This window comes from Pogoniulus pusillus, chromosome 12 (genome assembly GCF_015220805.1).
Source record: "Pogoniulus pusillus isolate bPogPus1 chromosome 12, bPogPus1.pri, whole genome shotgun sequence".
Taxonomy (NCBI): domain Eukaryota; kingdom Metazoa; phylum Chordata; class Aves; order Piciformes; family Lybiidae; genus Pogoniulus; species Pogoniulus pusillus.
The window spans coordinates 30,251,741-30,277,785 of record NC_087275.1 but is presented as its reverse complement, the minus strand read 5'-3'; the positions used below and the strand labels follow the sequence as shown (position 1 = coordinate 30,277,785).

The 26,045-nt window shown below is 48.8% G+C and overlaps 1 protein-coding gene across 2 annotated transcripts; it reads left to right on the top strand.

The window, feature by feature from the left end:
• Nucleotides 1-14,016: 14,016 nt before the first annotated feature.
• PRDX4 (peroxiredoxin 4) lies at nt 14,017-23,392 on the top strand. 2 transcript variants are annotated; one of them, XM_064152005.1, is made up of 7 exons: nt 14,017-14,349; nt 17,135-17,252; nt 18,200-18,316; nt 19,271-19,393; nt 20,501-20,631; nt 21,770-21,804; nt 22,879-23,243. In XM_064152005.1, the coding sequence occupies exons 1-7, from the start codon at nt 14,118-14,120 to the stop codon at nt 22,927-22,929; spliced, it is 807 nt and encodes a 268-aa protein (XP_064008075.1). In that variant the 5' UTR covers nt 14,017-14,117; the 3' UTR covers nt 22,930-23,243. The 2 variants fall into 2 exon arrangements, with proteins under 2 accessions (XP_064008075.1, XP_064008074.1); XM_064152004.1 differs by lacking the exon at nt 22,879-23,243 and adding an exon at nt 23,260-23,392 and having other exon boundaries at nt 14,038-14,349.
• Nucleotides 23,393-26,045: the final 2,653 nt, after the last annotated feature.

The following is a 26,045-nucleotide window of genomic DNA, read 5'->3' as shown; positions in this document are numbered from 1 at the left end:
TCTGGATGCTCTCCAGCATATCAATGTTTTTCCTATCCTGTGGCACCTAGAACTAAACCCAGCACTCAAGCTGTGGCCTCACCAGGGCCAAGTGCAAGAGCATGATCACTACTCCCTCTCTCCTGCAATAACAACCTTGCCACAACTCTCCTGCCATTCATCAGAAGCACCCAGGAGCACCAAGATGGGAATGTATACATGCTGAAGCACATGTACCCAGCATGGGATTATAGTGAGCTACCAACTCTAACAGTTTGGTAAATGCAAACAGCAGTTACCTGTGGTGACCTTTCCACACATGCCCAGGTGCCAGGCCCAGCCAGCAGGTGCTTGGGAAGGTGTACTGCTACTGCCTGGGGCAGCAGCAAGCACACAGCCTGTGGCACAGCCAAGCCTGCTCACTGTTGATGCCAATTTGCCACAGCTATTTCTGGCTGTGTATCCAGGGTTTTCCAGGAAGTGAACTGACTGGATGGGTAATAAAATAGGAGCCACCTGAGAGATGAATGATTCCTTGCTAAACAGTGAGAGGCTCCTGCCTGTTGGTAAGGTGGCTGCTGGCTCACCAGGAATGAAAAGCATCATCAAATGGCAGCAAATGTTGCAAATGACCTTGAAGTCTGCTCGCCTACAGGATGATCAGGAGATATGGAATCTGACTTCCCCTCTTTCTTCTTCTTTTGGAGAAGTGCTGCTTGTTTCATTTCCATTAAAAATACCATCTGGCAGAAATCTTATCTCAGAAATCAACACCCAGGTCTAAGAGAGGACCTCTGGCCCACAAACCATTCTGTGTTGTCAGCTTTCTTAACTGGCAACTTCAGCTCACTCAGCCAACTTTTCATACCAACTTTTTCCAAGTGTAGGCCTGGGGAAATAATTTCATCTACCAACTAAGATGTGGAGAAAGTCAACACATTGTTTTATACATTTCATCAGTATTTTCCACCTTCAAAACCTTGGAAAGTTCTAAAATAGGGGGAAGTGTTTAGAAATACCACTCCCTCCCCCCAACCCAGTGAACAGTGGAGATAACACAAATCCTGACAAGAAGGCTCTGTTATGGAAAAAGTAGACAGCTCAACAATGGTCTCCTCCAACAGTGTGTACCTCCTTCCTCTCTCACTAGTTCTCTTAAGTGAAGGTTTGAAACTTAGACTCATAGGCAAACAGACATGGATGCAACGAGTAAGGTCCCTGTTTCCTTAAGAATCATAGAATAGAATCATAGAAACAACCAGGTTGGAAGAGAGCTCCAAGATCATTCAGTCCAACCTAGCACCCAGCCCCAGCCAATCAACCAGACCATGGCACTAAGTGCCCCAGCCAGGCTTTGCTTCAACACCTCCAGGGATGGTGACTCAACCACCTCCCTGGGCAGCCCATTCCAATGCCAATCACTCTTTCTGCCAACAACTTCCTCCTGACATCCAGCCTAGACCTGCCCTGGCACAAATTGACACTCTGTCCCCTTGTTCTGTTGCTGGTTGCCTGGCAGAAGAGCCCAACCCCACCTGGCTACAGCCCCCCTTCAGGTAGTTGTAGAGAGCAATGAGGTCTGCCCTGAGCCTCCTCTTCTTCAGGCTGCACACCCACAGCTCCCTCAGCCTCTCCTCACAGGACTTTCTCAAGATGCTTTTCTCAAGAAGAAGTGAGTATGGACTAATAAAAACTCCTGAGTATAAATGATGAGATCATTTTCCCTTTAATTGTGGGGAAACAACAGCACTTGAGCCCTGAATTTCAAGTTTAGATGTGGCAGATGAGATATTGTACCTTGCACCAATGTATGTCTTCCCAAGGCCCCTGGAAGGTTGAAGATGCAAAGGAGTAATTTGTTTCAGGCAGGAGTTATGTTACCAGTGACATAATTAATGTACCATTTATTGCCAACACAATGTCTATGCTAAATTAGACTATAAGAGTAAAAAGAAGGAGATTGAGGATATATATCTATGGTCTCAGGGGAAAAAAGATATTAGATCTCTTCCAACAGCTAAGAAATTCTGGGCTGACAGAATCACAGAAAGATTCAGATTGGAAAAGCCCCTCAGCATCACCAAGTCAAGCTGATAACCCTACCCTACAAGGTTCACCCTAAACCATATCCCCAAGTACCACATCCAAATGACTTTTAAACACACCCAGGGTTGGTGACTCCACCACCTCCCTGGGCAGCCTGTTCCAATGCCTGATCACTCTTGCTGGGAAATATTTTTTTCTTAATATCCAGTCTAAAGCTACCCAGTGGCAGCTTGAGGCCATTGCCTCTTGTTCCATCACTAATTACCTGTGAGAAGAGACCAGCACCAACCTCTCCACAAGGTCCTTTCTGTTAGCTGTAGACAGTGATGAGGTCTCCTCTCAGCCTCCTCTGTTTCACACAGCTCCTTCAGTCACTCCTCATAAGATCTATTCTCCAGGCCCTTCCCCAGCTTCCTTGCCCTCCTCTGCACTGGCTCCAGCACCTCCACATCCCTCTTGTGATGAGGTGCCCAAAACAGAACACAATACTCAAGGTGTGGCCTCACCAGAGCCGAATACAAGGGGACAATCACCTCCCTACTCCTGCTGGACACAGCACTTCTAATCCAAGCCAGGATGCCATTGGCATTCTTGGCCACCTGGGAACATGCTGGCTCATATTCAACTGCTTAGCACCTAGAGGGCTGCAAGGACTTACAGGTGTCCTTGCATTAGACCAAGCAGGCAAGCTGAAATAAGTTAAAGCTCTGAAATGCACACAAAACTGAATTGGAATGCAGGAGGATGGTAAAGTCTTAATTTATTTACAGCTATTTTAAAGGCAGCACAGAGATTTCTGAAGCAGTAAAGAAGAATGAGGGCCAGTGCACTCCACTCTGTTGATTTAAAATAGAAATGAGAGATTTCTGGACTGCTGTTTAAACTCCCAGAAAACTCTGTCCAGCTAGCAAAAAAAAAAAACACCCTCAAAACCCAAAAAATCCAATACTGATTTCAGTACTCCACAGTGAGCAGGTTAAAAGTTATCTTCTCTATAAATTTCCACCTCTTTCATCACAAGTTTTATGGTTGGCTTTTTATCATGTTGTCCTCCTCTTTAAAAGACTACTTTAGTATCCTCAGCACCTTCACTCTCAGAGGCCTGATAGAGCAACCTTCTTCCTGAAAAGTTATAAAAGGTTGATTGTTTTTAGTGGTGTAATAATTCACTGGAATTGGGGTTGTTTATGGGTATTGAATACAGATGTCATCTTGCATTCCTGACACCCATGAACCTTATCTTTTAGAAAAACTAACAATAAAGTAAAATAAAATAAAATAAAATACCTGCAGGGAGGCTGTAGCCAGGTGGGGTTGGGATCTGCTGCCAGGCAACCAGCAACAGAACAAGGGGACACAGTCTCAAGCTGTGCCAAGGAAAGTCTAGGCTGGATGTGAGGAGGAAGTTGTTGGCAGAGAGAGTGATTGGCACTGGAATGGGCTGCCCAGGGAGGTGGTGGAGTCGCCGTGCCTGGAGGTGTTGAAGCAAAGCCTGGCTGAGGCACTTAGTGCCATGGTCTGGTTGGTTGGGCAGGGCTGGGTGCTAGGTTGGATTGGATGAGCTTGGAAGTCTCTTCCAACCTGGTTTATTCTATGAAAAGGAGAGGAGAGGAGAGGAGAGGAGAGGAGAGGAGAGGAGAGGAGAGGAGAGGAGAGGAGAGGAGAGGAGAGGAGAGGAGAGGAGAGGAGAGGAGAGGGGAGAGGGGAGAGGGGAGAGGGGAGAGGGGAGAGGGGAGAGGGGAGAGGGGAGAGGGGAGAGGGGAGAGGGGAGAGGGGAGAGGGGAGAGGGCAAAGGGGAGAGGGGAGAGGGGAGAGGGGAGAGGGGAGAGGGGAGAGGGGAGAGGGGAGAGGGGAGAGGGGAGAGGGCAGAGGGGAGAGGGGAGAGGGGAGAGGGGAGAGGGGAGAGGGGAGAGGGGAGAGGGGAGAGGGGAGAGGGGAGAGGGGAGAGGGGAGAGGGGAGAGGGGAGAGGGGAGAGGGGAGAGGGGAGAGGGGAGAGGGGAGAGGGGAGAGGGGAGAAAAGAAAAGAAAAGAAAAGAAAAGAAAAGAAAAGAAAAGAAAAGAAAAGAAAAGAAAAGAAAAGAAAAGAAAAGAAAAGAAAAGAAAAGGAAAGAGAAATTTAATAAAAGAAAAAATAACCACATTTGAAGAATTTGGGTGAGGAGTAGCTCGAGAGCAGCCTGAAGGAGAAGGACTTGGAGGCATCAGTTGATGATAAACTCAACATGAGCAGCAGTCACTTGCAGCCCAGAAGGCCAACCGTGTCCTGGGCAGCATCAAAAGCAGTGAGAGCAGCAAGGTGAGGGAGGTGATTCTGTCCCTCTAATCTGCTCTGGTGAGACCCCACCTGGAGCACTGCATCCCGTTGTGACGCTCCCAGAATAAGAGGAACATGGAAGTGCTGGAACAGGTCCAGAGAAGGGCCACAGAGATGATTAGAAGGCTGAAGAACCTCCACTACAGAGGGCAGGCTGAGAGAGTTGGGGCTGTTCAGCCTGGAGAAAAAAAGGCTGTGGGGAAACCTTAGAGCAGCCTTCCAGTACCTGAAGGGGACAGAAGGAGAGCAAATGGACTAAAGCTCGAGGAGGGCAGATTTAGACTGGAGATTAGGATGAAACTCTTTACAGAGAGGGCGGTGAGACACAGGAACAGGTTGCTCAAGGAGGTCATGGATGTGCCCTCCCTGGAGGTGTTCAAGGCCAGGCTGGATGAGGCCTTGAGCAACCTGGTTTAGTGGAAGGTACCCACGGCAGGGGGGTTGGAACGAGATGATCTTCAAGTTCCCTTCCAACATAAACCGTTCTAGGAAGCTATGGCTGATTTTTCCGTAGCCAGTCTAACAGCATCCCACTGCCACCTAGCGAGCTCTGCAGAAGTGACTGTCACAGCCAGCTGCACCAACATTTCTGCTCAAAAGCCATGCTTCTCTTCCACAAGTGCAAACAGAAGCAAAAGGAAAATCTATTCGTGCAACAGTGCTAGAAAATACTTAACACAAAAGGGTTGCAAGAGAAGACTGGAGAGGGGCAGGCAGGCATAAGGAGAGGAGCTGGGAATCTTTTCAGACTTGTTATCCCAGTCCCATGGGAATAGAGCCTTCCCTCCTCCATGATTCTTAGAGTGATCACTCCTATGAGAACTACCAAGTAGCTCTACTTTTTCAACAACAGCTAAACATTTCATTTTCCTCCACTCAGCCTGAATGCAAGGGCAGCCAGGCCACCTGGAAGCTTTAACTTAAACTGCCCACAGAAGAGGCATACTCAGGCATCATCAACAACCATTAGCAACATCTGTCTCTGTTCTGGTTTGGGTCAATATGGAATTAGGCTGCCACAGGGGTTTTGCTTTTTCACCCACAAGGCTGTGGTGCAGGTACCTGCAAGAGCAGAGAGAAGCTTTGCTTTCTTGTCTCAGCCAAGGTGACAAAATTCCCACCTTTCCCCAAAGGCTGCCTTAACTCCAGACTTGGACCAGTCTGCTAGCCTCAGTTCAGCTCCAACAACACAGAACCAAGGGTGGGACCCCAAGAGCAGGAGTCTGTGAACCCCTGTGAATATCACTCACAGATATCACCACACTTAACACAGTAAGGTCACCACTCTGGGTGAGGGTTTCTCTTGGTTAGCAGCACCACACAAAGCTAGCCAGGTTATTTTGGCTAGCAAGCTCCTAGCTGTGATAGCCTCAGGGCATGTCAGCAGCACACTACCAAGGGCAGGTCCAGACACCCAGTGCTGATTTTCCAGTGCAGTATTTCAGCTGTGCTTCATGGTCCATTGACTTCTAGAGGACAACATCTGTTTAACAGGTGCTGTTTAGCATTGACTTTCTCTGTCCTCACTTGTGAGTGCAATTGCCCAGACACTGTGCTAATGCTCAGAGACACTGTGGGCACCTCACTTGAACAGATGCTTGCTAAAGAAAACAATGGGATAGAACCCACCCCCCAGGTGATGGCCCAAGAAAAATTGGTAGGTGCCCACAAGGACTACATTTTTTATTAGGTCAAGAAGGTGGTTTCACAAGATTTGATTATCACAGAATCACAGCATAAATCTGGTTGGAAGAGACCTCTGAGATCATCCAGCCCAACCCCCAATCCAGTACTGAAGGGTCAAACACTAAACCATGTCCCTAAGTGCCATGTCCACAGGCTGCTTGAACACCTCTAGGGATGGCAACTCCACCACTGCTCTGGGCAAACCATTCCAAAGTTTGACAGACCCTGCAGTGGAGAAAGATTTTCTAACATCCAGCCTGAACCTCCCCTGGCACAGCTTGAAACAATTTCCTCTGGTCCTGTGCCTTGCCACCAAGGAGCAGAAGCTGCCCCCTCCTTGATCCAACCTCCTTTCAAGCAGCTGTAGAGAGCAATGAGCTCTCTCCTCAGCCTCCTCTGCTCCACACTGAACACCCCCAGCTCTCTCAAACAATCCTCTGGAGCCAGGAGCTCCAGGCCCCTCACAAGCATCATTGCTGTTCTCTGGACATGCTCCAGCCCCTCAATGTCCCTCCTGTAGTGAGGGACTCAGAACTAACCCAATACTCCAGGTGTGGCCTCACCAGTGCTGAACACAGGTGGATGATCACCTCCCTGTCCCCACTGGCCAGAGTGTCTCTAATCCAAGCCAGGATGCTCCTGGATTTCATTCACATGCTTCTAGATTCTGTTAGTACTTAACAGGGACAGAAGAAAGCTTGGAACAGGATCACAGTGTCACAGTATCATCAGGGTTGGAAGAGACCTCACAGATCATCAAGTCCAACCCTTTACCACAGAGCTCAAGGCCAGACCATGGCACCAAGTGCCACGTCCAGTCCTGCCTTGAACAGCTCCAGGGATGGCGACTCCACCACCTCCCCGGGCAGCCCATTCCAGTGCCCAATGACTCTCTCAGTGAAGAACTTTCTCCTCACCTCCAGCCTAAATCTCCCCTGGCATAGCCTGAGGGGCTGTGTCCTCTTGTTCTGGTGCTGGCCACCTGAGAGAAGAGAGCAACCTCCTCCTGGCCACAACCACCCCTCAGGTAGTTGTAGACAGCAATAAGGTCTCCCCTGAGCCTCCTCTTCTCCAGGCTAACCAATCCCAGCTCCCTCAGCCTCTCCTCGTAGGGCTGTGCTCAAGGCCTCTCCCCAGCCTCGTCGCCCTTCTCTGGACACGCTCAAGCATCTCAATGTCCCTCCTAAACTGGGGGGCCCAGAACTGAACACAGGACTCAAGGTGTGGTCTAACCAGTGCAGAGTACAGGGGCAGAATGACCTCCCTGCTCCTGCTGACCACACCATTCCTGATGTGGCTTTAGGAATGGTACTGCCCCAATGCCCAGTGACTGGTAGTATTGATCACCATTTTTAGCCATGCTTGGACAAACACATTAACCATGAAATCACAGAATCACTAAGGCTGGAAAAGTCCTTGCAGATCATCAATGCCCCATCCTGTTCCTATGACACAGGCCCCACAGGGTCTCTCATCACATGGATGCTACAAAAAGCAGAGCCACCAGGAGTACAAAGGGAAAGAACTGAAGCAGAATTTTTCTGTGGCAGGTGGGTTTGCAGAGGGAGAATATAAATTAATTAATCTCCAAACACTGGCATATTCCCCAAAGGAAGGTTACAGGAATAAATACAACTATGATACTTCTGCACACCTGAGTGACAGATCAAAAGAAGCCTGTATTTACTCAGCCACAGTGCTTTAGCTGCCAACACTAGCAACAGTCAGAAATCAGGATGAAACTCCTGTCAAAGCAAATGGCACCACCCAGAACATCTCAGCCTCATACACTTTTTTCCTTCAAGAACCCTTTGCAGTCAGCACACACACAGAGCTGGTCCCACCAGCCAAGATTTATCAAAAGCCAAAGAGAAGACTTTCTCCAATTTGTAATTTTAATTATGGTCATTCTGATCCAAAACCACTTACAAACCCAGATGTTTTCTACCAGCCTTTCTCCAGCAAAGTTTACTACCCTACAGATTTTCCTGTCATGCCATGACAAGCAATGCAACACATGTGATAAAATGTCCCTGTAAACCATGAGGAGGATAAACCAAACTGCTACTTCCACCAGCACTATACTGAACATCTGCTGCCATCTGTTATGGGAAGTGGTGACAAGCATCTCACTGTGCTGATTTTTCTACAGCATTTTTGATATTAGGTCATTCAAATGGTAGTGAGGTGTTTTATTACTACAAGCAAGAACAGACAGAACCTCCATAACCATCTCTAAAGTGTTTCAGTAGCCTAAATCACTCCCTGCTTTCCTAACTTTAGTGTCACTGTGGCAATGACACTCTGCCACAACCACGCCCTTTGCCAGAATTAAAACCATCCTTGCAGGCCTGAATGTGGTATGGCAGGCAGGAACACAGCCTGTAATGCAGCAGAGGCAAGGATGTGCTTTCCCTTTGCATGTGGTAAACCCTACCAACTTTAGAAAAGCTGTACCATTAGACAAAGGCAGCACAGTGTTCCTCTTACTACATCTTAACAGCATTGTTTCATTTTATCAATTTAAACACAAAAATCAACATTCAGTTGAAGTATTTCATTACTGGGTAAAGAAAGAATCACAAACTAAGAGAATGTAGCTGGCTGGAAGAGACCTCCAAGCTCATCCAGTCCAACCCTCAACCCAGCACTGAAGGGTCAACACTAAAGTGCCAGGTTCACAGGCTGCTCACACACCCCCAGGGATGGTGACTCCAGCACTGCCCTGGGTAGACCATTCCAGTGTTTGACAACCCTTGCAGTGAAGAAATATTTCCTAGCATTCATCCTGAACCTCCCCTGGTGCAGCCTGGAACCATTTCCTCTGGTCCTGCTACTTGCCACCAAAGAGCAGAGGCTGCCCTCTTCCCACTCCAAATTCTCTTCAAGTAGTTGTAGAGGTCTCCCCTCAGCCTCCTCTTCTCCAGCCTGAACACCCCCAGCTGCCTCAGATGCTCCTTCATAGCCCAGGTGCTCCAGGCTCTTCACAAGCATCACTGCCCTTCCCTGGACATGCTCCAGCCCCTCGATGTCCCTCCTGTAGTGAGGGGCTCAGAGCTGATCACAGCACTCAAGGTGTGGCCTCAGCAGTGCTGAGCACAGGAGGATGATCCCCTCCTGCCCCTGCTGCCCAGAGGATGCCATTGGCTTGCTTGGCCTCCTGGGCACTGCTGACTCATGTTCAGTCAACTATCAACTAATAGCAACAGGTCCCTCTCCAAGTAGCAGCTTTCCAACCACACATCCTCAGGCCTGTAACTAATCATAGAATCATAGAATCAGTCAGGGTTGGAAGGGACCACAAGGAGCAGGCAGTTCCAACCCCCCTGCCATGGACAGGGACACCCTACCCTAGAGCAGGCCACACACAGCCTCAGCCAGCCTGGCCTGAAACACCCCCATGGATAAGGCCTCAACCACCTCCCTGGGCAACCCATTCCAGCCTCTCACCACTCTCCTGCTGGAGAATTTCCTCCTCACATTCAGTCTGAATCATGGGGTTGTCTGGTGGCACAAAGCTGCCCGCTTTCTCTGTCTGGACACTGAAGAGTGCTACATACTTGGATTTCATCTAGGCCTTCATTTACCAAGACTTTCACTTTTGAATAGCTTGCAGAAATCTTGATGCAGTATAGCAGCAGCCAGGAAGTCTTTCTTGTTGCTCTATTTCGTGTCTGTATACACCTAACCGCCTATAAACTTCAAATTAGTGCCATTTAACATCATATTCTGCAGATAAAACCCATTTTTGTCCTTCAGCATCTGCTCCACTCCCATGAGGCCTGATCCTTTTCAGGTTTTACTGCATTGGTTTTACTGCTTATCTCTTTTACAGGTGTTCAGAAATACCTTTCAAATGAGGGATGTTAACTCTATGCTAAGTGCACACCTCTCTTCTGCTCATCTTTCCCAGCTTTCCTATTGCATTACCTTTCACATCACTGCCATTTCCTACAGCTCAAAACACCAGCAAAGAGAGAAGAGCAGGGACAACTGAAATTAATTTCTGTGTGAACTCACAGAAGCCATGACTTTCTTGAAAGCAGTGAGGTCCTGTTCAGTATCTTTATTGATGAACTGGAGCAGGGGATTGAGTCCAGCAGCAGTAAGGTTGCAGATGACACCCAGCTAGGAGCAGATGTGGAGCTGTTGGAGGGTAGGAGAGTCCTGCAGAGGGACCTGGCCAGGCTGCATGGGTGGACACAGGCCAGTGGGATGCGATTTTATAAGGTCGAGTGCAGGGTTCTACACTTTGGCCACAACAACCCCAAGCAGCACTACAGGCTGGGCACAGAGTGGCTGAGAGCAGCCAGGCAGAGAGGGAGCTGGGGGTACTGGTAGATAATAGGCTGAAGAGGAGGCAGCAGTGTGCCCAGGTGGGCAGCAGAGCCAATGGCATCCTGGCTTGGATCAGGAGCAGTGTGGCCAGCAGGACAAGGGAGGTTCTTCTGCCTCTGTACTCAACACTGATCAGGCCACAGCTTGAGTGCTGTGTCCAGTTCTGGGCTCCTCAATTCAAGAAATATGTCGAGGTGCTGGAGCATGTCCAGAGAAGGGCAGCAAGGCTGGGGAGGGGCCTGGAGCACAGCCCTGTGAGGAGAGGCTGAGGGAGCTGGGGTTGTGCAGCCTGCAGCAGAGGAGGCTCAGGGCAGAGCTCATTGCTGTCTGCAGCTGCCTGCAGGGAGGCTGTAGCCAGGTGAAGTTGGTCTCTTCTGCCAGGCAACCAGCATCAGAACAAGGGGACACAGCCTCAAGTTGTGCCAGGGGAGGTCTAGGCTGGATGTTAGGAAGAAGTTCTTCACAGAGAGAGTGATTGGCATTGGAATGGGCTGCCCAGGGAGGTGGTGGAGGCACCGTTCCTGGGGGTCTTCAAGAAGAGACTGGATGAGGCACTTAGTGCCATGGTCTAGTTGATTGGATAGGGCAGGGTGCTAGGTTGGACTGGATGAGCTTGGAGGTCTCCTCCAACCTGGTTGATTCTATGATTCAATATTAAGGTCAGCACTACTCGAACTGGGTTACATAAAACAATAATCTATCAACACATTTTAGCAACCTTAACTGTAAAGCCTGAATCTGAAATCAATGGGAGTACAAAGACTGCTGGAGTGCTTTTTTGCCACCAGAGCCAGAGTGCTTAAAACAAGCAAACAGGTTTTGGTCATCCTCCCTTGATGGTGGAGGGAAGTCAAACTTAAACCAGCAGCATTGAAAAGAAAATAGGATTTTATCCTGCTTGCAGGATAACCAGAGAGTGGCCACAGAGTTTTTATCACAGCTCACTGTGATAAGAAACAGGACAAGAGGCTCTCACATGCCAGGGGCTCCATTTCCCCTCTAGGCAGGCATTTAATACAGTTCTTTGTAATTTCACAGATGCTGATCAAGCCTGATAGCTATGATGGCATTTTGCATCAGTTGCTATCAGAGGACTGTTCCAGAGCCTTACCCTTCTGATCCTCAGTAATCTGCCATCCCATCAGATGGGGAAATACACCCAAGTAAGCTTATTCTTGTATGAATGGCATTTTACAAGTGTGATCCCAGACTTCCAGAACCTTGACTGGAATTTGAAGGCAAATGTGGCAAGAGATGGAAAAGGAGAAGAGCTCCTTCTGGACAGGAGTCAGAGCCTCAGGAGAAAGCAACATGAAAATCACAGGTTAAGAAGTGCAAGCAGGCCTGCGAGGTCTTGTTGCTCCCCCTTTTGTGGATTTAATTTTGTGGAACACCTTTTCAAAGGCTGGATTCTGTTGTAGGAAAGCAGTAAAGCAGTAGGATTTGTTTAAGGCATGATACATAATGACAGGTGCTTTGCTAATCCCTTGCTTCCTTCACAGAGCATGTACTCTTTGAAGACAGCTCTCACCATTTTCTGTGGCTCTCCTCTTCAAGTGCCTGTTGTGTACTGTACCATCCTGCAGGCACATTTATCACAAATCATGACAAGATGCAATGCAGATGCTCTTCTCTTGAGAGCCTGACATTGTCAGGCTGGAGTCATGCTTTTACTGAACCATCAGGTTTCCCAGAGGATGGCAACCACAGTGCCAAAAGGTCAGCAGTGTCCTCGCTTTTGGTAAGGGACAGCTCCAGCTCTTTCACATCTTATTTTTTAAGGACTGTGGTTACAAATACTTGGCAACCTGACCTGTCTCCATGAAGCATGCCAAGGGTAACTTAGTTTGATCAGACACTGTGTTGCAAAGCCTTGCTTACTGCATCTCATGGCCTACTTAGTGTCTTCAAAATCTCTCCCTCTGCTCTGCACTGGTGAGACCTCATCTGGAGTACTGCATCCAGTTCTGGAGCCCCGATTACAGGAAGGATGTGGATGTGCTGGAAGATGTCCAGAGAGAGGGAACAAGGATGATCAGAGGGCTGGAGCTGCTCTGCTGTGAGGAGAGACTGAGAGAGTTGGGACTGTTCAGTCTGGAGAGGAGAAGGCTCTGAGGTGACCTTATTGTGGCTTTTCAGTATCTTAAGGGTGCCTACAAGAAAGCTGGGGAGGGACTTTTTAGGTTATCCGTCAGTGATAGGACTGGGGGGAATGGAACAAAGCTGGAAATGAGGAGATTCAGACTGAGTGTCAGGAAGAAGTTTTTCAGCATGAGGGTGGTGAGAGCCTGGAATGGGTTGCACAGGGAGGTGGTGGAAGCCTTATCCCTGAAGGTGGTTAAGGCCAGGCTGGAGGAGGCTCCAGACAGCCTGATCTAGTGTGAAGTGATGGGCAAGGGAGTTGGAACTAGATGATCCTTGAGGTCCCTTCCAACCCTGACCGATTCTATGATTCTATGATTCGTTACTAAGGGCACTGCTGAATTACCTTCTAGCTATGCTTGCGTGTGACAACCGTGTAACTGCTTCGTGTAATGAACCACAATCTGCTCAGTAACGAGTAAAATGGCCTTACACAAGGCAAACTGGAACCAAGATGTCTGGGCAGGTTGAGAGATTTCAAGTTGTTTGGCCTAAAGAAGAGAAGGCTCCGGGCAGGCCTTAGTGCAGCCTTTCAGTACTTAAAGCAGGCCTATAAGAAAGATAGGAGCGATGGAATGGGCTGCCCAGGGAGGTGGTGCAGTCACCGTCCCTGGAGGTGTTCAAGCAAAGCCTGGCTGGGGCACTGAGTGCCATGGTCTGGTTGACTGGACAGGGCTGGGTGCTAGGTTGGACTGGATGAGCTTGGAGGGGTCTTCCAACCTGGCTGATTCTAGGATTCTATTACGTGTTTAGCAGGGCTTGTTGCAAGAGGACAAGGGATAATAGTTTTAAACTATAAAAAGGGGAGATCAAAGTAGACAAAGACATTTTTCACAATGACAGTGGTGGAACACTGGAACAGGTTGCCCAGGGAGGTGGTAGATGTGCCAGCCCTGGAAGCATTCACGGTCAGGTTGGAAGTGGCTCTGAGAGAGCTCAGCTAGCTGAAGATTCTCCCGCCCAAAGCAGGAGGCTGCACCTGATGACCTCTGAAGTCCATCTAACCCCAAACAATCCGGGTTTCAAAGGATTAAAAAGGCACTTAGTAGCTTCGCTTCGTTTTAACCACTCTCCCGGTGCAGCCACCACAGGCACTACGTGGCACTCATGCACGAATCGCTGCCCGGCTGGCAGCAGGTCAAGCCCTCAGCCCGGAGGCAGTTCGCTTTTGAACTGTGTGGATCCATTAGGCCAGGACGTACGAGACGCACTTGGCACAGGCTGCCGTGACCACGAGTGATGAAACGCCCACAGAACCCGCGGTGGCACAGACAGCAGAGATACCAAACAGTAAACCTCCTGTGTGGGTTGAGAGTTTCCTCCCGCAACCACACGCACTGGACTACGCGTGTGCTCTCTGGCCACACACGCACACGAGCTCTGTTACCCTAGACACGCACATAATTTACGCACCTAAGGGGGCCGGCGATGCCGGGCGCTGGGCAGCGCGGCCGCCTCCGCTCCTCCTGAGGCAGCCGCCGCAAAGCAGCGGGCGGCCCCCCGGCCTCGGGCCGCGCCGCTGGGAACGTGAGCGATGGAAGCGGCCAAGCTCCTCCCCGCCACCGCCCCTTCGCCGCCGCGCCGCGGGGACGTGCAGTCGCTCGGAGGGCCATGGAGGCGGTGCGGTGGTGGCTGCGGGCGGGCGGCGGGGCGAGGGCCCTGTGTTCCGCGGTGCTGCTGCTGGCGGCGCTGGGAGGCGAGGCGGCGGAGGCGGAGGAGCCGCGCCCGGCGCGGCAGCGCGGGGACGAGCAGTGCCATTACTACGCGGGAGGGCAGGTCTACCCTGGGGAGGCGGCTCGGGTGCCGGTCTCCGACCACTCGCTGCACCTCAGCCAGGCCAAGAGTAGGTGTCGGGCGGCGCTGGGGCCGCCGGAAGAGCGGGAAGCGTGGAGGCGGCGGGCGGCAGATAGCGTTGGGGCGTCCTTCGGGCGCGCTGCGGCTGAGGCGCCGAGGCTGAGGGCCGCAGTGCTTGGGCCGCCCCGCGGACAGCGCGAGGGGCGGCGGCGGGAAAGCGGCGGCGCGAGGGGCAGCGGCGCGGGGGCGGCGGCGCGAGGGGCAGCGGCGCGAGGGGCGGTGGCGCGGGGGCGGCGGCGCGAGGGGCAGCGGCGGCGCGGGGGTGGCGGCGCGGGGGCGGCGGCGGGAAAGCAGCGGCGGGACAGCAGCGGCCGGCGCCACGTCAGGCCTTGGCCCCCCGCGCCCGGCGGGACTGCGGCGCGGCCGCCTCGCGTTCCTCAGGCTGTTGCGGCGGGGATCGGTGCATCCTTCCCGCGCTGCCCGCCGTCTGCTCTGGGGATAGCCCCGGCCAGTGCGGGGTGACCCTGGCGGCTTGGCGGCGGCTGCTGCTGCTGCGGCAGTGGCCATCGCCGCACGCCCCGCAGCTCCCCACCAGGGCCGGCTGCCCCTAGGGGCGTGCGAACCGGCCCCCGCTGCGGCCTCCGGACGGGGAGTGCGGCCCGCTGCCCTTGCAAGCCCTGCACCTCTGTGGTGGTGAATTAGCAGCCAGTAGCAAGGCCTCTGCGCCCAGAAGCCGCGAATGGGAAGCGGCTGAGCAGTACCCCGGAGCGTTTTGTGCTCGCACGGTGGTCAGCGATACTGGACGTTTACCTGGGCTCGCTTTGTCATTTCGTGCCTACGCTGTCTTGTGACTTAAACGCTTCGTGGCAGATGTGCATGCAAACACCTTGAACTGAATCGCAGTGCAGCGGTCAGGGGCACCTGTGCAAGTGCTGAAATGCTCTCTTAAGTGCCATTCTGCAGGACAGAAAATGGAAGTCAGGTGGATGTGGCCTTGCTGTGAGAATTTGCAGCTTGAAATCATTTACCAAGCCAGGGAAACTTTTAGACGTTTCATAGAATCATAGAATCAACCAGGTTGGAAGAGAGCTCCAAGCTCAGCCAGTCCAACCTAGCACCCAGCCCTAGCCAGTCAATCAGACCATGGCACTAAGTGCCCCAGCCAGGCTTGGCTCCACCACCTCCCTGGGCAGCCCATTCCAATGCCAATCACTCTCTCTGGCAAGAACTTTCTCCTCACATCCAGCCTACACTTCCCCCAGCACAACTTGAGACTGTGTCCCCTTGTTCTGTTGCTGGTTGTCTGGCAGCAGAGCCCAACCCCACCTGGCTACAGCCTCCCTTCAGGTAGTTCTAGACAGCAATGAGGTCACCTCTGAGCCTCCTCAATTTGCAAACAGATGGTGTGGAGGTAAAACATGGAAAACTGGCCAAGGTATTCATAACTAATACTATTTGATTTATCCTCCTTTTGTAACGTAAGTTATTACAGTATTTCTGACAAGTGTTTTTTCAAACTCAAAAGCATCACCTAAATTTAGGAAGGGGTCAAGATGCACCATACTTTATTTCAGCATGAGAGTAGTGAGAACCTGGAATGGGTTGCCCAGGGAAGTGGTTGAGGCCCCATCCCTGGAGGTGTTTAAGGCCAGGCCAGATGGGGCTCTGGCCAGCCCAATCTGGGGTAGGGTGTCCCTGCCCATGGCAGAGGGGTTGGAACTAGATGATCTTTGTGGTCCCCTTCCAAGCCTGACTGATTCTCTGATTCTAATTTCTTCCTCCTAATCTGAAGCTCAGTTCAAGAGAATGTGTTGCTACAAAGACACCAGGCTTGGGGTGTCACTGCTTTGCAAAGGACAGCTTACTTCAAACGTTTTTTTTGAGAACTGGAATTAGCTTTGAGATTAATCCTTTACTTTTACTTGATATTATGTAGAGACTCGATTAAAAACAACAACATCAGAAGTGCAGGGCTTGAAATCTGACCTGAAAGAGTTCTGCAGACCACTTGAGAGGATGAAAGGACAACCCAGATTCTCTGTATTTTTCTCAGCAGCATTTCCCTTATTTCCTGGAGCTCTCTTTCAATGCCCTTGACATCAGAAGTATATCCAGATGACCTTGGATCTCCAGCATACCCTACCCTTTGCCTCAGAATTTGCATTACTATGAAAACAGTACCTGGCAGAATCATTTTTACTATTTCAAATTCAAGGGTAATCCCTTTTGGTAGGAACAGTAAACACATTTCCTGTGTTTGAAGTGGATTTTTTTTAAAGCAATTCTCTTTGTGTTGCAATCTGCTCAGGAGCCACAATTTAATAAATACACTGCATTTTGAGGCATTTTCCTCTCCATAAACCTCTAGCAGCACATTAATGTTTGTGGACTTAAATTCCAAATAGTGGAAAAAGAGGAAGAATAGGAAGCATCTTAGGATTCTGTTTCACAGCAGCTATTCACAAGAAAATAATGAGGGTTCCTGAAGTCTGCTTCAGCCTAACAGATGTTGTGGCATCAGCTGGCAACACACATAGGGTTTGTTCAGCAGGCCCAGATAAGGGTTGTGTGGCCTTGGCTATCAGTGATTCACAGGGCTCATGCAGAAGCACAACTTGGCCTGGTTATTTACTTTCTGTGTGTACTGAAATCTACATTTCTTCACCATCCTGTAACTTTTGCCAGCTGTGAACTTTTTAAACGGGTAAGGAAGTTTGATTTTGTGTGCAGGAGGTTGTTTGCTAAGCAAAAGGAGGAGTTTTCCATGCACACCAGCTTGCTTTGAACACATGCTTCATATTCTGACTTCTAACTGAAGGTCCCTCATGTTTCAGTCTCCAAGCCAGCACCTTACTGGGAAGGAACAGCAGTCATTAATGGAGAGTTTAAAGAGCTGAAATTAACAGACTATGAAGGAAAATACCTTGTCTTCTTCTTCTATCCTCTTGACTTGTAAGTAAGACCACTGTAGACACTGAGTGCTGCTCAGTCATTTATGGTTGGTTGGTTTGTTTGATAAGGGTTTGGGGGAGCAGAAAGGCATAAAAGAAGAAAGAATGTTATTTGCATTTGTGTTTCCATTGTGCACTGGTATCATTGTGACACAGTCTGTGTCCTAGTAAGTGTGCCCACTAATCTGTGTCTCTACACACAAAAAAACCAGCTTGCAGTCAGTGGTACCCAAATCAGGCAGCCTTTACATTATATATGGTGCTGTGAGTCACTGCTGGAAACACAAAGCTACAATCCCAACTATATTCTCTAGTGTGTGTCTGTCAGGATTTTAGCTCATCCCCTAACACCCTGAGAACACTTAACATGACCCACCTTTACTTGGAGTGCAGTAAGTTCACTGGTGGAATGAAAGCAGTTCTGCTTTCTGTCAGGCTGTCTCCTTTCTTTTCCACAAGATGAAGAAAAGATGACAGAGGTGCATAATCACCTCTCTATTACAGAAGAAAGAAATTGGCTCTTGGCCCTAGAAATTGTCATCTTGAACCACTTCATTTCTTCTTTAGTGCAAAAAGTTCAGGTCAGTCACAGTTAAAATGGTAACATATTAGAGTATGTTCCCCTGGAAAAAAAAATTGGCTTGTTGTGCTCAAACTCAGCTGCTTAATATTCATTAAAGCATAAAAGAAAGTCACTTTAAAACCACTTGAACCCAGATTGTAATTTAATCGGAGTTTATTTTCCTTCTGTACTAAACCATTTGTAACTAAGCCAGGGTCTGAGACTGGAAGATTTGTCAGGCAGCACTTTGGTTAAATACTTGACGAAGCAATAGAAATTAAGTAAAAGCTGAAGCCATTTATGTTAATTTCACTATTGAAGGGTAAAAAGAGAACTTAGTGGATGCTGCATGGAATACTGACACTGTTTTGCCCTGAATTGTCTAGTACATTTGTGTGTCCGACTGAGATCATCGCCTTCAGTGACAGAATTGAAGAATTCAAAGCAATAAATACTGAAGTAGTTGCATGTTCTGTGGACTCGAAGTTCACCCACTTAGCATGGTATGTATCTTATCCTTGTCTGTCACTGAATGATAAGGGTTAGAAGGGACCTCCAAAGCTCATCCAGTCCAACCCCCTTGCCAGAGCGGGAGCACCTAGAGCAGCTCACACAGGACTGCATCCAGGTGGGTTTGGAATGTCTCCAGAGAAGGAGACTCCACAACTTCTCTGGGCAGCCTATTCCAGGGCTCTGGCACACTCAGAGTGAAAAAGTTTTTCCTTCTGTTCATATGGAACCTCCTCTGCTCCAGCTTGCACCCTGTGCCCCTTGTCCTGTCATTGGATATCTCTGAGCAGAGCCTGGCTCTGTCCTCCTGACACTGCCCTGCACATCTTTATCAACATTAATGAGGTCACCCCTCAGACTCCTCTGCTCCAAGCTCGTGACCACAGAGGCACATTGCTGGTTCATGGACATCCTTCTGTCATAGAATCAGCCAGGTTGGAAGAGACCTCCAAGCTCATCCAGTCCAACCTAGCACCCTAGCCCTGTCCAATCAACCAGACTATGGCACTAAGTGCCTCATCCAGTCTTTTCTTGAACACCTTCAGGGATGGCAACTCACCACCTCCTTAGGCAGCCCATTCCAATGCCAATCACTCTCTCTGGGAAGAACTTCCTCCTCACATCCAGCCTATCCAACAGGATAGGTGGATATTCTCCTAATATACAACCTGTCCAACAGGACCCTCCAGGTCCCTTTCCCCTACACTGCTCTCCAGCCATTCAGCCCCCAACCTGTACTGGTCCATGGAACTTAGATCACTCATGGGTCCATTTTAGCTGAAGAACTGCATCCCCAGCTAAAACTTAGTGCATGAAAGTGCTGTTAGCTTTGAAGCTTGTTTCATCTGTATTGCTTGAAATAAAGCTTAATCCAAACAATACTTCAACCAACAATAAAAAGTATAAATCTTTCTTAATTACATCTGCATCTCCTTTCTCTTTCCAAGGATTAATACTCCTCGAAAACAAGGAGGACTTGGACCTCTGAAGATTCCACTTCTTTCAGATTTGACACACCAAATTTCAAAGGATTATGGAGTATATCTGGAAGATCAAGGGCATGCACTCAGGTATTTCACTTGGTTACAGGGTTTGTTGTGTTGTGGGGTTTTGGTGTGTTTTTTTTTCTCCTGGGATATTCTTTAGTCCTTTAAAGAAGCATTTAACATTTTTCTCTGTTGGCAGAATTTACCTGGGGATTCACACTGAGACTAAATATTGAAGGGCACAAAAACTTTGCAATAGTGAGTCAGAGCAGAGGGGCAGGTTGATCTATTTAACAGAAAACAGCAGCAGATACCTAGGGCAGAGCAAACATACAGAGCTCCCCACAACTGCAGTTAACTCAGCGACCTCCCAAGTCTCAGTGGAGTCAAGGCTAAGCGTAGTAACTATTGGCCTCAAGAGATACAGGATGACAGGATGTTAGGGATTGGAAATGACCTCTGGAGATCTTCCAGTCCAACCACCCTGCCAGAGCAGGACTATGAAATCTAGCACAGGTCACACAGGAACACAGCCAGATGGGTCTGCAAAGTCTCCAGAGAAGGAGACTCCACAACCTCTCTGGGCAGCCTGTGCCAGGGCTCTGTCACCCTTACAGTCAAGAAGTTCTTCCTCATGCTGAGGTGAAAATTCCTGTGCTGCAGTTTCCATCCCTTGCCCCTTGTTCTATTCCAGGGCACAAGTGAGCAGAGGCTGTCCCTGTCCCTTCCTTCCTGACCCCCAGCCCTCAGGTATTTACAGACATTGCTCAGATCCCCTCTCAGCGTTCTCCTCTCCAGACCAAGCAGCCCCAGGGCTCTCAGCCTCTCTTCATCAGGCAGTGCTGCAGTTTCTTCAGTATCCTTGTAGCCCTATGTTGGACTCTTTCATAAACTTGCTTAATGGCTTTTTGGGTCCTTGTAACATCACAGCATCTGCCACATATTCTGGCAGGGCCTGACAAAGCTTTTGTTCCACAGAGAGATGTCCTTTTTTGGGTTTAACTTGCCTTAGCCTTTGTCATCTGCTGCCCTAGGCAGAGAGTAGTAGGTTAGTGTAGTTCTAAGGTTGGTCTGTATTGTATGGTGCCTGCAGAGATCAAAATCCTGCCATCCAGCAGACATAAAAGAATGCATAAACACAAGGCTGTGATTAGTCCTGTTTCCTAACACACAAAGTCAATCTTTTCACAGAGGCCTCTTCATTGTTGATGATAAGAGGATCCTCCGGCAGATCACGATGAACGACCTCCCCGTTGGGAGATCCGTGGATGAAACCCTTCGCTTGGTGCAAGCATTCCAGTACACAGACAAACATGGAGAAGGTGCTCTTTTTGCTGGTTTACTTAGACTGGAAGCTCTATTTGAGCTTTTTGGAAGAGAGAATGCAGTAAATCACTGAATAATAGAATTGTTTAGGTCAGAAAAGCTGTCTAAGACGCTGAGTCCAACCATCAACCTAACACCACCATGGCCACTAAGCCAAGCCCTTAAGTGCCATGCCTGCAAGGTTTTGAACACCTCTTCTAGGGCTGGTGACTCCACCACCTCCCTGGGCAGCCTGTTCCAATGCCTGACCTCTCCTTTCAGTAAAGACATTTTTCCTAATACCCAATCTAAACCTCCTCTGGTGTGACCTGAGGCCATCTTTTCCTTCTATCACTTGGTACTAGGGAGGAGAGACTGAGTCCCACCTCACTGCAATCTGCTTTAAAGTAGTAGTAGAGAGCAACAGGGTTTCCCCTCGGTCTCCTTTTTTGTAGCCTGAACAGCCCCAGTTGCCTCAGCTGCTCCTCATAACACTTGTCACTAGCCTCACCCCTTTGTTGCCCTTCTCTGGACACACTCCTGCAACTCTGTCCTTCCTTGTAGCAAGGGGCCCAGAAATGAACACAGTATTTGGAGTGTGGCAAGCACAGGGGCACAATCACTTTGCTACTCCTGCTGGCTACACTACTGATTGATGCAAAGATGCCATTGGCCTTGTCCACCTGAGCATACTGGGTCACACTCAGCTGGCTGTCAACCAGCACTCCCAGATCCTTTTCTGCTGGGCAGCTTTACAGCCCTTCTTCTCTCAAGCCTGTAGTGCTTGCCTGGGCATGACCCTGCTGAAGAACCCAGCACTTGGCCTTGTTGAACCTCATAGAAGTGATCTTGGCCCATCCAGCCAGTCCAGATCCCACTGGACACTCCAGTCCAGCTTAGTGTCATCTGCAGACTTACTGAGGGTGCACTGAATCCCTTTAAGACAGACTACCCCAAAATTGAGCTCTGTGACCATCTGCCAACTGGCCTTAATTCCATTCAGAAGTGCCAGTTTTGCCCCCTCTTCTCCAGCAGTTGAGATCCCTGTTGTTATGGCTGTGCAAATTCAGAAAGAGAAGAGTGAATGCACAAAAGTCTGTCTGTGTGTGTCTGTTTCAAAACTTTTACCAACCTTGTCCTTCTTTTTTTCTCCAGTTTGCCCTGCTGGTTGGAAGCCTGGCAGTGAAACCGTAAGTCACTGTTGATGTTTAAATGCTTGCACTACTCAAAACCACTCTTGTTAGCATTTCCACTAAAGCCAAATCACAAAATCTTTGTTGCAACTTCCAATGAAATCATACAAATGGACTCAAGTCCTTAGTCACAGCTTTTGGATTGCTGCTGATTTCATTCAGAGCTAGCTGCCCTTCCACTAGCCCTAGTCCAGTTGTTTAAAACTCCTTCTATGTGAAAAAAAAACCTCTTGAGCAGCGAAACTCTCATGATCAAGAACTTGTTTTCCTTTTTAACACTTGATGAGAGGAAGCTGGAAACTTTCAGGTCTATCCTGAGTTTGTCCATGTACATTTTTGTCTCTGTCAAGTCTTAGTGTGGATCCTACCCAAAAAAGACAAGGCTCAAGTTGGCAGGTTGCTGTGGTATCTGACAGAGCCAGCGTGGCACTATCAGCACTCCAGCAGAGAGCAGTGCTATGCTGTGCCATAGCTCTTCAGCCTTTGTTCCTGCTGGCCTGCATGTGACCACCAGGTTCAGATAAACACTCACTCAATTTGTTTGTGTTCTCTGGGCTAGGAGCGAGCCTCAGCAGAATAATGACACTTTGACTGGAGGTTTGAGCTGCCCTAGTTCAGATGAGGTCACTTGTTTCTTTGAGCATGTGGCTTGCTTCTGAACCATCTGGTGATGACAAAGCATTGTTTTAAGAGCTGTCTCAACAAAAAACAGGTCTCAGCAGCCTCTAAGCAGTGTAGTAGTCGATAGTATACCAGCAGAATGTTAAACCATGTTGCTTTGCTGGATGTGAAGGCTTCCCAGGATGACTGGAGGCTAGGAGTCATCTCTTTCAAGCTAGGAGAGGACTGTCTTTAGGGGAGAGGCTAGGTGTTACGGCTGAAAGAGGGCCAGCTGGCCTCACTGAAAGGTTCTGCTCTACATAACCATGGACCAAATAAATAATAGGGCATTAGTATATTCCCTAAACAGCAGCCTTAGGGTGCTGAGATGAACAGCTCCAATGCAAGTCACAGGCATTCTCTTTCTCTGAAGATGTAGCCATGCCTTCTAAATGTGTTTGATTTAATTAGATCAAACCCGAGGAAGCCATGAGAGTGTGGTGGCCAAGGGAAGAACTGTAAGTAAATTCTTCAAGGCTCTTGCTGCCAGATGCTGATTTATTACAAGGCCTTGCTCCTGGGGCAAGCAACATAGCTGTATGGAGTCCCAGCTAACAAAATTCTTCCTTTGGTAGGCTGCACTCTCTCTTCCCTCAATCAGTTACATCTTTGTGCTGCTGCTGGGTACCTTTACAGATGAACAGCAACCTCCTTCCAAATCAGCTGATGAATTGCTTCAGTGTTCCCTGGGGCTTGTCCTTTGGTTATAGAGCTTGTTGTGTTTGCATGGCTTTGGGTTGTTTGGGGTTGGTTTTTTTTTGACTTGACATTTTAATTTTCTTTCCTGCACAGATAATTCCAGATCCAGCTGGAAAACTGAAGTATTTTGATAAGCTACACTGAAGTTTGCTCCTGTTGATTTATATAGGTCACATTCAACTTGATTTTTTTTTTTTTTGCCAATAAAATTTCATTGATTTTGTTAGTTTTGTGAGTTTGACTTAATAGGTAAGTGCAGGAGACCCCTAAAGGGACTGTTGCTTAAACAGGAATCTAAGCCCCTGTGAAGCACAGGTACCTCTTGAGGCATCAGAGGACAGTCTTGTGAAACTGAAGTTTTCCCTTTAGGTCTTGTTCAGATGATGCTTGGTTTTCCTAAAATAATCAGCATGTGGGGGGGTTGAGTTCTTCCAGCAAAGCTACCTAGGCAAAAAAAAAAGCTTCAAAATCAGTCTGTTAGTACCAGCATCGTGGAGAGGATGATCCAGCAGGCAGGGGAGTTTAAAGCTTTGCTTTGCCCTTTTTCTCCTCCCCCTCTACTCGGCCCAGGGGAGGCCACAGCTGGAATGTTGTGTCCAGTTCTGAGCCCCTCAGGTCAAGAAGGAACTCAGGGAACTGCTTGAGAGAGTCCAGCACAGAGCCACAAAGATGCTGAAGGCAGTGGAACATCTCTCTGCTGATCAAACTGTATGATCCTTGAGGTGACTTCCAAGCCTGACACTTCTGTGATTCTCAGAATGCTCTGCACCCTGATGTGGCTGCAAAGGCCGTGGTGTGCATTTGAAGACAGGTTACCAGCAGCTGTTAGAGTTAAGCTTTGAGTCAAGAATTTTAATATTTATATATTTTAAACACAAAATATAAAACCATTTCAAACAAAGTGCTTCTTCAGACATGGAGCTCAACCTAGCCCACAGAATTCTCTTGCATCATCATAAAGTGAGAGGGTTAGGGGATGCAATCCAGCTACCACAGGCTTTCTCCTCCTCCTTTTTGTGCTGTATTCCAGGCACAGAAACCTTTACTTCCCACCACAGAACCACAACCAGTAATTACTCAGCTCCACTACCTTGGGTGGTAATGGTTAATTGCTCAGAGCAGTGATGGGATGGTCACCAAGTAACAATGCAGCATAAAATTAATCACTGAGTGCAAACATTTTGAGATCTCAGAACAGTTTTATCTTGAAAGTATCAGAGATTAATTTCTTTGCTTGTGATTAATCATCCTCACCACTAAAAGCTGTTGCCTCCCATCCACTCACCTTCCTAATTTCAGCTGGAGGACAACCTCCCCAGCTGGATTGTTTCTCTGGTTGTTCTGTGGTAGACCAGCTGAACCACCCTTCAGTGGAATAAAAGTCCTCCCACCACTCAGCAGCTGGCTTGCACACTCTTCAACACAGGTTCTCCAGACCCCTAACTCCAGCATCAAAGAAAACCATTACCATTTTAGCAGCATTTTACCTTTCCTGCTCCCAGTCCCTGACAAACCAAAACCATCTACTCTACAATACCCTTTCCCAGCCCTACCTCATCTCACCAACCCCATTTGTGCTCTACAGGCCATGAGAAATAATTCCTTTGGGGACTCACAGTTATATCCTGCCATGGTTTGATCCCAGCCAACAGCCAAACACCACACAGCTACTCACTCTCCTTCCTCCAGTCCAGGAGATGGAGGAGTGAAGTGGAAGGAGAAAGGTAATGAGACTTGTAGGTCAAGATAAAAAACAATCTAGTAACTGAAATTAAAAGAAAATAGTAAGAATCTATATGACTGAGTAATGCAGGATGCAGTTGCTCACCATTCACTGAACAATACCCAGGCAGTAATCCCAGGAGAGAGAAACCCCCCAAACTGCAATGCTGGAAGAGCCCCCAGCTTCCCAGCCCATCCTTATCTATATCTACTGAGCATGACATCCTATGGTATGGATCCTCTGGCTAGTTTGGGTCAGCTTTCCCTCCCAGCTTCTTGTGCACCTGCACACTGGCAAGGCATGGGAAGCTCTTAAGACTGCCCAGGGAGGTGGTGGAGTTGCTGTCCCTGGAGGTGTTCCAGAAAAGACTGGTCTAGTTGATTGGATAGGGCTAGGTGATAGGTTGGGCTAGATGAGCTTGGAGGTCTCTTCCAACCTGGCTGATTCTATGAAACACTGTAAGGGGCACGGAGCCCTGGAACAGGCTCCCCAGAGGCTGTGGAGTCTCCTTCTCTGGAGACTTTCCAGACGTATCTGGATATCTTGTGTGACCTGCACTAGATTTTCTGGTCCTGCTCTGGCAGGGGGGTTGGACTGGATGATCTCCAGCGGTCCTGTAACCCTGTGAACACCCAGAAAGGTCAGTACATCATCACTGTTCTTCTTAGCTCAATTCTGACACCAAATCCAAAACTCAGCACTATTCCAGCAACACAGAAGAAAAATCAGGTCTATCCCAGCTGAAACCAGGATATAGCTGGATTAAAAAATCAACAAAGGGAGAGAAGAAGGTAGCAGGGACAAAGGCTTTGGGCTTTGTGCAAACAGAATGCCAGAAGAGACCATGCAGCCACCTCATTTCATTGCAAAAATCAGCTTCCTCCCAAAGGAACCATCCAAAAAGGTGCACAACCCTGTAAAATCCCTGCTGGTGGGAAGCAGCTGCTTTGCACACACTGCTAACTCCTGAGTTTATGCTCTTGCCCAGCTGCATGTGGAAAAATCAACAACAACGACTACCTTAAACTTCACTTACACAAGGATGTAGGTCAAAAGACTGGATGAGGCACTAAGTGCCATGGTCTAGTTGATTGGGTAGGGCTGGGTGCTAGGTTGGACTGGATGAGCTTGGAGGTCTCTTCCAACCTGGTTGATT